The 14,447-nt window shown below is 43.0% G+C and overlaps 1 protein-coding gene across 1 annotated transcript in view; it reads right to left on the reverse strand.

The window, feature by feature from the left end:
• The window catches only part of rel (v-rel avian reticuloendotheliosis viral oncogene homolog), a 60,385-nt gene extending 48,388 nt beyond the window's left edge, over positions 1–11,997 (reverse strand). Inside the window, exons 1-4 of the mRNA XM_068044876.1 lie at positions 11,827–11,997; positions 4,033–4,074; positions 3,770–3,906; positions 2,220–2,368 (exon numbers count right to left, since the gene is read on the reverse strand). Of these exons, the coding sequence (XP_067900977.1) occupies positions 2,220–2,368; positions 3,770–3,906; positions 4,033–4,074; positions 11,827–11,833 (335 nt within the window). The 5' untranslated portion in view covers positions 11,834–11,997. The remainder of the gene's footprint in view (positions 1–2,219; positions 2,369–3,769; positions 3,907–4,032; positions 4,075–11,826) is intronic.
• Between the last annotated feature and the right edge of the window lie 2,450 nt (positions 11,998–14,447).

Consider the following 14,447-nt stretch of genomic DNA (forward strand, 5'->3'; position numbering starts at 1 on the left):
TACAGATGTTGGGTATAAACAGGGTCGGGCTCAGCTATGATGGCCCCTGCTCAAGTAGCTTGCTAACACTCACTCACAAGGTTCATGCACGAAGAATGACTACTTCAGTTAGGTACCAAAGACTGCCAGGTGGCCATGGAATCATATTTCAGCAAGGTGTCAAACCTTCCAGGAGAGAAGGAGTGAAGAAAACTGGTAAACAAAAGGCAAAGAAACTCTACTTTAACTCCACCTTCACAAGAGCACTCCATGCAACACCATAAATGTTGCTAACTCCCACATTAGCCATTTTTATGTCATCTCTGAGGTAGACTGACAATTTACATAAGAAAGAAATAACAAAATCAAAGAACTAGGTGTGAAAAGACAATGTGCCACCCATTCTCCTCTTGCAATAACTTTACAATAAATATCAATGTTGCTCCTCAAATTGCCAGAGGATAACATGCCAGGTACATCAAATTAAGCCCAGACAACCCAACAGATTAGTTAGACAATCTTAGACAACTCAGTCTCAAGTCCCCTACTTTAAAATCTTACACTCGACCTATTACCATGTTATCTTTGCACTGATATTTCTGAGGATTGTGACTATTGTTTAATATCAAGCATGTAGCAGACATTTAGGCCAACATTCCTCCATAATCATATCTAGGTAAGAATAATTTGTGAGTGATTTAAGTATAAGAATTCTGTTTGACTAAATAGTATCTAGAAACAAAACTCAGATATTGTACATAGATAATCAACAAATATATAGTTCAACCAATATTTGTCCAACATCCATTCCTTTGTTACCTCCAGATTTGACTATTCCAATGCTGTCCTGGCTGGCCTCCCATCCTCTATAAACTTTAGCTCATCCAAAACTCTGCTGCCCATATCCTAATTTGCCCCAAACCCATTTACCCAGTCTAACAAGACTTGATGTTAAAATGCTCATCCTCATGTTCAAATCCCTCCATGGCCTCATTCCTCCTTGTTTCTGTAACCTCCTCCAGTCATACACCTCCAAGCATTCTGCGTTCCTCTAACTCCCACTTCACCCTATTATTGCTGGCCATGCCTTCAGCTGTTTAGACTCTAAGCTCTGGAATTCCCTTCCTAAAGCTCTCTGTCTCTTCACCACCAAGACACTTCTTAAAACCCATTTCCTTGACCGAACCATTGGTCACCTGTCCTAATGTTTCCTTTTTTTGGCTCAGTTTCAATTTTTGTTTAATTACACACCCGTGATGCCCTTCAGAATATTTGCTACATTAAATGTGCAATCTAAATGCAGGTTGTTGTTACTTTTTTTTTAAACCTAAAATGTAGAGCTGGATTTACTCTTTGCAGTAGGGGGGGTCCCACCGACAGACCAGAAAACACAGACCAATCCCGTTTTGGCGGTCTGTGGGACCCAGGGCTGCAACTTGCCAGTGGCGGCCATCCCCATTAAGGACGGTCGCCCTCTCCCAGGAACTGCCAGCCAATCGGAGGGCCAGCAGCTCAGCAGTACCACTGAGCGCTACTGCTGGTACTGCACCTGGAAGACGATGCACTGGATGGATGACGCTGTAACAACCAGGGTAAGTGGGGTTTGGGAGCATCGGGGCCAGTCAGACAGGCACTGCCGGGCTTGGGTAAGGTGGGACGTTGGTGAGAGCAGGGAACTCCATTGTCGCGGGAGCAGCCATTGCCACTGGGGTGGGGAGGGGGGGGGGCCTCCATGGGTCAAAGAGTGCCTGAATGGGGGCCCCCATGCCAAGGCTGCTGGGAGGCCTCCAGGGTTTACCCAGCTGTCTCCCCATGTGGCTGGTAAAATGCTAGCGACGGCAGGACGAGGCCCCTACTTGATCGTTTAAGTGGCTCAACTGGCCTTTGGGCGGGAGGGCCCTCAGCCACCTTCCCTGTTTCTGGCAAGATGGCATGGCGGCGGGAAGATGACAGGCATGCCAGCCCCACCTTCCCACGCCATTTTACGGGTCCCCTGCTCCTTTGACCATCCCCAGAGGGCTGGTAAAAATCCAGCTCATGGTGTCTCCATGCAAAACTGTGAATGAGTAATCACTATATGCACAGAGGTGACTAAACTGGCACCCCAGCTCCGTGAATTACTTTTTAATAGAGTTATCAAACCATGAAACAAAATAAAACCAACATCCCTGTATATTTCACTCTTAGAACAAAATGACAAACTCAGAACAAAAAGTGCTAGCTTAAACTTGAATACCTACCAAAGAATTCTACGGTCAGGGCCAAAATCAGCTTCATAGAACCCATCTCTACAATCTTTCCCAACCAAGTCATGTGGGTGGGGCTTGAAGGGTTCAGTTTTCGTGACTAAAGTAACTAAAACTCTCCCTCTTCCAAAATAGTTAACGACCTGTATGGATAAAAGAACATACATATCAGAACTAAAATGTTATAAAAGGAAAAGGAAACCTTAGGGAAGCTATGCAATAGAATTTTGTAGGTGTAGATCCTTTTGATTAAATTTTATATTTTAATTACTCAGGTTTACTAATTCTAAAGGCATAGAAAATCTCAAAAGATCTCTAGCTGGGAAACAGCCCCATTCATACAAACAGTACTATATGGGGGCTGATACGGTACAAAGCTAGTCACAAACACAACTGACACAGTGGAATGTCTTCCACTCCCTTCCCTCTTGGGGGGTGGATTTTAGACTGCTTGTATGGCATTGCTTTCTCCTATGAATGCTCAGGCGCTGTAAAATCAGCATACCAGACTTCTGTGATTCTCTAAAATTCAATGTTATTTTTGACAGATTTGCTGCAAGGATTAACATATAAATGGCACAATTTTGGTAAAGTAGATGCAGGATTATCTGTAAAGACAGTTTCTCCCATTGTGAATGGAATGTAACTAGGCGTAAATAGTCTTTGCTCCTCAATGATTATGGTTCCTTGAGTACAAATTAGGTTCATTTTTAATATAGCACAGCATCAAGACAGTTGATCTACAACTTCAATTCACACGAATAAAAAAATGTATTTTCAAAATTAACCTCGAGGAGAATTACTCCGATCAAGCAACAAAAACATCAAGAAACAGTACAAGGCATCAACAACAGTGAGGATTTCAGAGTGTACTGAATGGACTACAGAGATCGTGCCCAAAACCAACTGCACACTTGATTAAGCTCACTGGGAATGAAGATAATGTACAATGTAGTATCTTCAGCAGTTTCATTTTCAAATTTATGCTGACAGTTATTTATAAATAAACAATGATAAACTTATTTCCTCAACATATTAAATCTTGCTTTCTCACAATCAGGTGAATTACAGCAAACTAACCAAGTGTGCTATAGTAGTACAGCATATTGTCGTACCAATAATCAGTACAATGTGCGATGTTGAGTCAAACCTCAATTGCCCATACAGAGAGTTCGTAATCCAAATTGAATCATTAGGGAGAGACATCAAGTGAGATGTGATTTACTGGTTATTGTACTTAAAAGTAAATGGCATGGCAGTTATTTACATTATTTTGCACCACAGAGTAAAGGGTACTTTCTTGTTGAGAGAGCTACTTCGTTCATGTCCTTTATTCAAAAATTGATTTAAAAGGAAATGATACACACCACTTTTGGAACCTCGTTACACAGAAATAGAATTTACTTGCTGCATTCAAAGATTAGGCTTTAACGCTCCCATAGATGTATTCATTCTGTTTTTAATAGCTTTAAGAAGCTACAAGAAATAGGAGGTATTTTCACAGAAAGCTTAAAACTACTTGTATATGTACTGTAATGTTATACCCGTATAGAAGGATATGTTCTATTATTATCTGTGCTGTGCTCCCCAGGAATGCTACCAGCCGATCGTCCTTCACACTTATACCGAAAACGCATACCACGTTGCTTGGGCTGCTCAACAATCTCGACATAAGGTTCACCTAAAATTAAAAAAACAATTACTGCATCATTGAATTGCAACAAAGTACACTACAACACATCTGCCACACAAATAGAAGGAAGAGTTTGAGATAGGGTATTGCTTACAATATATACAAGTTTCTTACCTTGAAGGGGAAGCCTTGGCATAGCAGGCAGGTGACCTTGCACTGTAAAGATAAAATTCCAGAAGTAAGTATTGCTCATTATCTATTCAAAGGAATAAAAGAGAAACACATCTCCCTCCTCAAGTATAGCAAGGAGTTCCAAATATGCCTGGGTTAAGATTAGATTTTTTACAAAGATGGAAAGACATTTTTAATCTAAGCAAACTAACAATGTCTGATTAAAGGAATGCATTGAAGACCTTAACTGATAGTTGGTGTTGCTCTCCGATGAGGTCACCATGAAACCACACACGTTTAAAATTAAAGGTCACTTGAGTTACACCCACAACCTAATGGTGGGTGTGCACTCAAACAGAAGTGATGCAGGTCCTGCTAAGAACACCCACTAAAAACAAAATAATTTCCTTAAGGCTTTTATATACTGTATAAAAGTTATTCTCTATACATTATAAAAGTTAGCTCTAGATTTTTTGTCACAAACCATATATGTGTCAAAACAGTTGAACTCAAACGATGCTGACTAATTGAATAAGATCATCCAATTGTAGTAGTTATTTTATTGAATATTCAATAATTCATCTGTTTAGAAGAAATTTATTTCACAAAATAACTGGTTGGGACAGCCATAATTTATACCTGACCTCTACAAGATTTCACCATCACTGTTTTAAAAAAAAAATCACATTGGTCAGTCAGCTAGAGAAAGTTTATTTGTGTAGACCAGTTGAGGATTACCAGCTAGATTACCAACATATCTTAAGGAATAAAATAGCAAACAATGTTAAAATTTTTGAAGTTAGGCCAAATATTAAGGAACACAATGGGATGCAGTGGTTTAAACAGAAACAAAACTACCAGGTAATTTCAGGCTCAGTATAAGTCCAACTCTCAGTGGTTTATTCTGACATCCTGTGTTAGCTATGGGCATTGTTGAAAGTGACGTATGTTATTTGGTTTCACTTGATACTGTTTACTGTTGTACAAAGGAACTGCTAATGAATTTAAAACAAATGTGACATTTATTGATAACCAATACTGTTATCCAATGAGATTAATTTACTTCAAATTAAATGTTTGTGCAGTTACCAGTGGATTGATGTTGGGACCAGCAGGAATAATGGTCTTTCTGTAGATTAGTAACCCATGCCCCAGTAACTGCAGGAATCAGACAGATTAATAAGCAGAGAACAGATGAAGAAAAATCAAGTCACTAGTTAGATGCATGGTATCAATACCCACTAGTGCGACTGGTACGTATCACTTCAACTCTGCGGACTGAGTTGAAAATGTGTCTTTAAGCCTCAAGTGTCATTCACAGTAATTTCTCTGTGTATTCAACATAAACTTCTTAAACTAAAACTATTTATTTAACGTATTTCTGAGTATATTAAGACTAACGGTAACATTGGGAAGTGGTGGCTGTAGTGTACTGGAGCATCAGTATTCAAAACAACGAGATCCCACTCTCACCAACACTGTTGCGAGAAGATAAAAGGCCTTTCCCATCTTATCACAGTGTGGAAAATAGGAAATCAAATTCCCTCGCTACTTAAACACCTACCACTGGCTACCCCTATCTAGCCATGGAAGTGATCTGGGAGCAGATCACATGCCCAGAGTAACTGGATGTAAACAGATGGATTTCATTTAACTTTTAAAATAATGAATCAAATCAAAACATGAAAAATATTTAGTATTAATCACAAATAACAAGTGGGTAACTGGTGAGTCTTATTTTTAATTATAAAATAAGGTTTATGTTAAAATAAGGTTTATTACTATTGGTGAGGTTATTACTACTATTAGTGGTTTAGTATTGGTAGGGTATGTTAATAGTGGTAAGGTAGATTAGTACTGGTAAAGTTTAGTATTAGCAGTAGTAAGGTTATTATTACTATTGGTAGTGTTAGTAGTATTAGTAGTAGCAGGGTTTATTTGTAGTACCAAGGTTTATTATCTAATAAATAGAGGAATGGCAGGGCTGCTCCATCCTCAGGAGTGCACATCCTGTGCTATGTTGCAACTCCAGGACATTTCTCAGGTCCTGGATAACCATATGTGCAGGAAGTGTCGTCAGGTGCAGCAGCTTGAGCTCTGGGTTGAGGAACTTGAGCAGCAGCTGGCATCACTGTGACGCATCCATGACGACGAGAGTTCCGTAGATAGCACATTTATAGATGTAGTCACTCCACAGCTTTAAAAGTATGTAGGGAGAGAGGGAATGGGTGACCATCAGACAGTCAAGAAGAAACAGGGAGGTAGTGCAGGAAACCCCTGAATCTGTCTCACTGTCCAACCAGTATTCTGAATACTGAGCAAAGTGATGGTTCATCTGGTGAATGCAGCCAAAGCCAAAGCCATGGCACTACAGGTGGCTCAGCTGCATAGTGGGGCACAAGGAAGACTGGAAGAGCATTAGTGATATGAGATTCAATAGTTAGGGTAACTGACAGGTATTTCTGTGGCTGCAGATGTGAATCCAGGATGTTATGTTGCTTCCCTGGTGCCAGGGTCAAGGATGTCACTGAACGGCTGCAGAGCACTCTGAAGGGAGAAGGGTGAATGGCCAGCAGTTGTGGTCCACATTGGTAATAACAACCTAGGTAGGAAGAGGGATGTGATCCTGCAGTAAGTGTTTACTGAACTACATAAGAAATTAGCAAGCAGGACCTCAAAAAGTAGTAATCTTGGATTACTCCCAGAACTAGCGCAAGTGAGTACAGAATTAGGAGAATAGTGCAGATGAATGTGTGGCTGGAAAGATCGTGCAGGAGGGAGGGATTTAGATTCCTGGGACATTGGGACCAGTTCTGGAGATGGTGGGACATGTACAGGCCAGACAAGTTGCATCTGAACAGAGCTGGGACAAATTTCCTTGCGGGGCGATTTGCTAGCGCTATTGGGGAAGGTTTAAACTAACTTGGCAAGGGTGTGGGAACCAGGAGGCAATATCAGAGAGGAATACCAAGGTGCATAGAACACTGGGAGAGATAAATAGCACTGCAGTAGAGAATAGTAAGTTATTAGGTGGGGTCAGAGCAAGGGAGAAAGTAATAAAGTCTAAATCAGGGTTAATGTACATGTATGTTAATGCACAGAGTGTTGTTAATAAGATTGGTGAGTTACAGGCACAGATTGAAATATGGAAATATGATGTTGTGGCTAGAACAGAGATCTGGCTCAAAGAAGGGCAAGACTAGGTATTGAATATTCCTGGATACAAGTTATTCAGGAAAGACAGGAAAGGGATAAAGGGGAAGGGGTGGCAGTATTGATTAAGGAGAGTATTGCAGTGCTGGAGAAAAAGGATGTCCCATAGGGGTAGAGGACAGAATCAATTTGGCTAGAGCTAAGGAACAAAACCTGTGCAGTTATGTTGCTTGATATTGTCTATAGGCCACCAACTAGTGGGAAGGATGTGGAGGAACAAATTTGCAAAGAAATTACAGAGAGGTGCAAAAATTATAGGGTATTTATAATGGGGGACTTTAATTATCCAAACATAGACTGGGATAGTAATAGTGTAAAGGGCAAGAGTTCCTAGCATGTGTTCAGGAAAATTTTCAACAACAGTATGTTTCTAATCCAATGAGAAAGGAGTCACTGCTTGACCTGGTTCTTGGGAATAAGGTGGGCCAAGTGGATCAAGTATCAGTAGGAGAGCGTTTCGGGGATAGTGATCATTCTATCATAAGGTTTAGGCTGACTATGGAAAAGGACAAAGAAAAATCCAGAGTAAGAATAATTAACTGGGGAAAGCCAACTTCAATGGGCTAAGAACGGAGCTGGGGCGAATAAACTGGAGTCAAAGGTTGGCAGGAGAAATGGTAGCTGAACAATGGGCTACCTTCAAAGAAGAGATAGTTCGGGCACAGGCAAGGTATATTCCCTCAAAGGGGAAAAGTCGGGTAAACAAATCCAGAGCTCCCTGATGACAAAAGAGGTAGAGTTAAGATAAAGAAAAAAGGTGCTTATGACAGATGCCAGGTAGAAAATACTATTCAGAACCAGGCTGAATATAGAAGGTCCAGAAGGGAAGTGAAAAAATAAATAAGGGAAGCAAAGAGAGAGCATGAAAAGAGGCTGGCAGCTAACATTAAAGGGAATCCCAAAGTTTTCTACAGACTTATAAGTAGTAAAAGGGTGGTAAAAGGAGTTGGGCCAATTAGGGTCCATAAAGGGAATTTATGCATGAAGGCAGAGGGCATAGCTGAGGTATTAAATGAATACTTTGCATCCATCTTTACCAAGAAAGATGATGCAATCTAGGCAATGGTGAAAGAGGAGGGAATTCAGATACTAGAAGGGTTTAAAATTTATAAAGGAGGACATTTTAGATAGGCTGTCAGTACTTAAAGTGGATAAAGTACCAGGACCAGATGAGATGCATCCAAGGATACTGAGGCAAGTGAGGGTGGAAATCACAGAGGCCATAATTTTTCAGTCTTCCTTAGACTCGGTGGTGGTGCCAGAGGATTGGAGAATTGAAAACATTAGACTTTTGCTCAAGAAAGAGTGTAAAAATAAACCCAGCAACTATAGGCCAGTCAGTTTAACTTTGGTGGTGGGGAAACTTCTAGAAAGAATAATTCGGGACAAAATTAATAGTCACATGGACAAAGGCGAGTTAATTAAAGAAAGCCAGCATGAATTTCTTAAGGGAAAATCATGTTTGACTAACTTGCTGGAGTTTTTTGAGGAGGTAACAGAAAGGGTTGATGAGGGCAATGCAGTTGATGTGGTGTACATGGACTTTCAAAAGGCCACACAACAGATAGTGAGCAAAGTTATAGCTCATGAATAAAAGGGACGGTAGCAACATAGATATGGAATTGGCTGAGTGACAGGAAACAAAGAGTCGTGGTTAATGGATGTTTTTCAGGCTGGAGGAAGATTTGTAGTGGAGTTCCCCAGGGGTGTGTTGGGACCCTTACTTTTCCTGATATGTATTAATGACCTATACAGGGTACAATTTCAAAGTCTGAAGATGATACGAAACTTGGAAGCATTGTGAACTGTGAGGAGGATGGTGCAGCACTGCAAAAGGACATAGAGAAGTTGATGGAATGGACGGTTAGGTGGCAGATGAAGTTCAATGCAGAGAAATGCAAAGTGGTTCATTTTGGTAGGAAGAACATGGGGAGACAATATAAAATAAAGGGTACAATTCGAAGGGGATGCAGGAGCAGAGGCACCTGGGTGTATATGTGCATAAGTCATTGAGGATGGCAAGACAGGTTGAGAGAGCGATTAATAAAGCATACAGTATCTTGGGCTTTACTAAAAGTGGCATAAGAGTACAAGAGCAAGGAAGTTATGTTGAACTCACATTAGACACTAGTTCAGCCTCAGCTGCAGCATTGTGTCTAAAGGCCTGCTCGTGTCTGTAAATGAAACCCGACCCGAGCCAGCCCACGCCTGACCTGACCCGACCACCGGAATAAAGTTGATTATATTCAAAAGGTTGTGCTCTACCTTGGGTGGACTCGCTCACTGCAGACTAGTGTGGAGTGTTTCCCGCCTTGCCGTCCTGGCTGTCACTGTGTCCGACCCAGCCTGAGCCGAGCCCGAATGCCGGACCCAGAAGAGCGACCCGACCCAAAGCCGACACATGTCGTCGGGTTTGGGTCGGGTAGCCATGTTTTAATTGCATCCAGTTCTGGGCGCCGCATTTTAAGAAAGATGTGAGGGTATTGGAGAGAGTGCAGAAAAATGTCATGAGAATGGTTCCAGGGATGGAGAACTTAAGTTATGAAGATAGATTGGAGAAGTTGGGACTGTTTTCCTTGGAGAAGAGAAGGCTGAGATGTGATTTGATAGAGGTATTCAAAATCATGAAGGTCTAGATAGAGTAGACAGAGAAACTGTTCCCACTTATGAAAGGATCGAGAACGAGAGGGCACAGATTTAAAGTAATGAGTAAGTGAAGCAAAAGCGACATGAGGAAAAACTTTTCACGCAGCGAGTGGTTCAGGTCGGGAATGTGCTGCCTGAGAATGTGGTGGAGACAGGTTCAATTGAAGCATTCAAAAGACTGTTCTATGAAAAGGAAGAATGTGCAGGATTTGAGGGAGAAAGTGGGGTAATGGCACTAAAAGCATTGCTCTTTTGGAGAGCTGGTGCAGACACAATGGGCCAAATGGGCTCCTTCTGCGCTGGAACAATTCTGTGATTCAATGGCTGCCTTCCCACTTCCACACTCTTCCTACTCAAGGGGGGGTGGCGTGGTGTGCACTGCAAAACTTTGCACATCTGCTGTCAAAACAAGCTTTCTACTCTGAGCTCCATCACAACAAGAGGTTACCAGGAGGGCAGAGGAAATGCTACAAGGATGTCCTTAAAGATTCTCTGAAAAGATGTGACATCTCCACTGATTTGTGGGAATTTCGTGCCCGAGACTACCCAAAAAGGAGAAGAAGCATCTGCGAAGGTGCCAGCCAAATTTGCACAATGTCGAGATGCTCAGGCAGCGACCAAGTGCAAACAGCAGAAGGAGCGTTTGGAAATTCCAGCATCCCATTCATTCGCCTCACCAAACACCACCTGCCCCACCTGTGGCAGAGTGTGTGTGGATCCAGAATTGGACTATTCAGTTACCTAAGGACCCACAACCCTAGAGTGGAAGAAAGTCGTCCTCGTTCCAGAGAGACTGCCTAAGAAGAAACTGGCCAATAGGAGCCACTTTTCAGGATGGATTGAACCACTTCTAAAAATAACCTCCTTTTAATTTGATGAAGTTTTACCTGCCCCGTCCACCAACTAGAATTTTATACCTTTAAACGCTAAACACTGGGGATCAATATCAATCCAACTAATATATTCAGTGACGCCACTAACTTCTTTGGGGGCGTCCTATTACGGATAACCGGTCTGCGAACAAAATTACGCAAATATTCCCCCGTGTTCATTGGGTAGTCCTTCGATCTTCAGATAGAGATACGCTCACTTTCCCCACGTTTAAATTGATGAATTTAAGGGAAGTTTCTGATTGCTTTGCTCTCATCATCGCCCACGATAGTTTCAACAAGTGTCTCATCTGTAGTTTCATCAGACATTTTATGAGGGGACAGTAACTCAGGTTACCTTTCGAATATATACTTTCATTAGCCACTTCCTCATTGAGTTAGGAAGTATTGTAATAGCTCTGAGCCGAGGAATGACACGGCCTATACCCTCCCTTCACTTTCAGTGAACCGCCAAAGAAACATGGGGCAGTTGTCGCTTTATGGGAGTAAAAGGTTTAGAGTTCTCGACGCACAAGTTCATCATTTTAAAATGTATTAAAAATGTTTTCAACTTTCCACCCACTGTTTCTGGTGTTAAAATAAAATCAATGACATTTAAGGCATTGGTGCTGTATGTCACATTTGTCCCAAAGTTTGGGCTTCCCTCGAGCCCTCTACCACTGCGGCTCCCGCCACTTCACAAACTTTCCACAAACATTCACCGCTCTCTGAAAACACACGCAATAGCGGAAGTCGAAACACTGATGTCAGAGCAGAAAAAGTCAAACGCGCTGGAACAGTGCGATCTCGAAAAGCGCTTTTTGAATGTTTAATTCGGAATTGATGATAAACACAGACACATCTGAAATAGTCCAGTTTTTAAAGGCACGATTTCCTCATTAGCAACATAACTAATCGAATCAATATATCGACTTAGAGAGGTTTAAAAGCGAACTGCTCCTGAATGGCGAGACGCAGTTCCGCCAATAATACGTGGCTTTCAGCACGTCAGATTAGTTTCATTAGCTCAAACACACATCTAATATATTTCATTAATAACTCAACTTACCGTCCATGACTGTTTACCTCGCTTTCCTTTTATAACCCACAGAATTATTCCGATATGTAACTGTGCTGTCCTCTCTCTTAAACGTTTTGATTGCAAAATTGGAAGAGGCACTGCAAGAATGTAACAAAGTTAGCAGGGAAATTCCCCTCCGCCTCCTCAGAAACTCGGGGACGTTCCTACCGCAATGCAAGCCTCAACTTCACTGGTTGTCATCATTGTAGCTGTGTCCAATAAAAAATGAGAACGTTTCTTCGCCTTATGATTATGATTGTGTACAGTTCACAAATAAATTAACTACTACTTCTTTGGCCTCCTTATCTCGAGAGACAATGGATAAGCGCCTGGAGGTGGTCAGTGGTGTGTGGAGCAGCGCCTGGAGTGGCTATAAAGGCCAATTCTAGAGTGACAGGCTCTTCCACAGGTGCTGCAGATAAATTTGTTTGTCGGGGCTGTTACACAGTTGGCTCTCCCCTTGCGCCTCTGTCTTTTTTCCTGCCAACTACTAAGTCTCTTCGACTCGCCACACTTTAGCCCCGTCTTTATGACTGCCCGCCAGCTCTGGCGAACGCCGGCAACTGACTCCCACGACTTGTGATCAATGTCACAGGATTTCATGTCGTGTTTGCAGACTTCTTTAAAGCGGAGACATGGACGACCAGTGGGTCTGATACCAGTGGCGAGCTCGCTGTACAATGTGTCTTTGGGGATCCTGCCATCTTCTATGCGGCTCACATGGCCAAGCCATCTCAAGCGCCGCTGACTCAGTAGTGTGTACAAGCTGGGGATGTTGGCCGCCTCGAGGACTTCTGTGTTGGAGATACGGTCCTGCCACTTGATGCCAAGTATTCTCCGGAGGCAGCGAAGATGGAATGAATTGAGACGTCGCTCTTGGCTGACATACGTTGTCCATGCCTCGCTGCCATAGAGCAAGGTACCGAGGACACAGGCCTGATACACTCGGACTTTTGTGTTCTGTGTCAGTGCGCCATTTTCCCACACTCTGTTGGCCAGTCTGGACATAGCAGTGGAAGCCTTTCCCATGCGCTTGTTGATTTCTGCATCTAGAGACAGGTTACTGGTGATAGTTGAGCCTAGGTAGGTGAACTCTTGAACCACTTCCAGAGCATGGTCGCCAATATTGATGGATGGAGCATTTCTGACATCCTGCCCCATGATGTTCGTTTTCTTGAGGCTGATGGTTAGGCCAAATTCATTGCAGGCAGCCGCAAACCTGTTGATGAGACTCTGCAGGCACTCTTCAGTGTGAGATGTTAAAGCAGCATCATCAGCAAAGAGGAGTTCCCTGATGAGGACTTTCCGTACTTTGGACTTCGCTCTTAGACGGGCAAGGTTGAACAACCTGCCCCCTGATCTTGCGTGGAGGAAAATTCCTTCTTCAGAGGACTTGAACGCATGTGAAAGCAGCAGGGAGAAGAAAATCCCAAAAAGTTTGGGTGCGAGAACACAGCCCTGTTTCACGCCACTCAGGATAGGAAAGGGCTCTGATGAGGAGCCACCATGTTGAATTGTGCCTTTCATATTGTCATGGAATGAGGTGATGATACTTAGTAGCTTTGGTGGGCATCCAATCTTTTCTAGTAGTCTGAAGAGACCACGTCTGCTGACGAGGTCAAAGGCTTTGGTGAGATCAATGAAAGCAATGTAGAGGGGCATCTGTTGTTCACGGCATTTCTCCTGTATCTGACGAAGGGAGAACAGCATGTCAATGGTCGATCTCTCTGCACGAAAGCCACACTGTGCCTCAGGGTAGACGCGCTCGGCTAGCTTCTGGAGCCTGTTTAGAGCAACTCGAGCAAAGACTTTCCCCACTATGCTGAGCAGGGAGATTCCACGGTAGTTGTTGCAGTCACCGCGGTCACCTTTGTTTTTATAGAGGGTGATGATATTGGCATCGTGCATGTCCTGGGGTACTGCTCCCTCGTCCCAGCACAGGCAAAGCAGTTCATGTAGTGCTGAGAGTATAGCAGGCTTGGCACTCTTGATTATTTCAGGGGTAATGCTGTCCTTCCCAGGGGCTTTTCCGCTGGCTAGAGAATCAATGGCATCACTGAGTTCCGATTTGGTTGGCTGTATGTCCAGCTCATCCATGACTGGTAGAGGCTGGGCTGCATTGAGGGCAATCTCAGTGACAACATTCTCCCTGGAGTACAGCTCTAGGTAGTGCTCAACCCAGCGGTCCATTTGTTTGCGTTGGTCAGAACTACTACTAAGTTCCACAAAGACAGGCATAGCTGAGCTCCGTGTGATTTTCCATAGTCATTGGAATTAAAAGAGAAGTGATTCAAAGTGAGAAGACGTTCAGTTAGAGAGAGGACATCAATGCTGGATGGAGTAAACATAGAAAATGCTGGAAATACTCAGTTGGTCTGCCAGCATCCGTGGAGACAGAAACAGAGTTAACGGGCTGCATTTTACATAGGGCGGACGGGAGCCGGCCACTGGCATAAATGTTGGCGGCGAACCTGCTTCCGCCCGGCCCGGGATCCGACCAGCATTTTACGGGTCCCCGTGCTTTAATTGTTCCAAGGCACTTGAGGGAGGAAGTCCCACCTCATTGAACAGCTGGCCAATCATGGGGCCAGCAGCTCTTAGTCCCAGCA

Source organism: Heterodontus francisci, chromosome 13 (genome assembly GCF_036365525.1).
Source record: "Heterodontus francisci isolate sHetFra1 chromosome 13, sHetFra1.hap1, whole genome shotgun sequence".
In the NCBI taxonomy this organism is placed as follows: Eukaryota; Metazoa; Chordata; class Chondrichthyes; order Heterodontiformes; family Heterodontidae; genus Heterodontus; species Heterodontus francisci.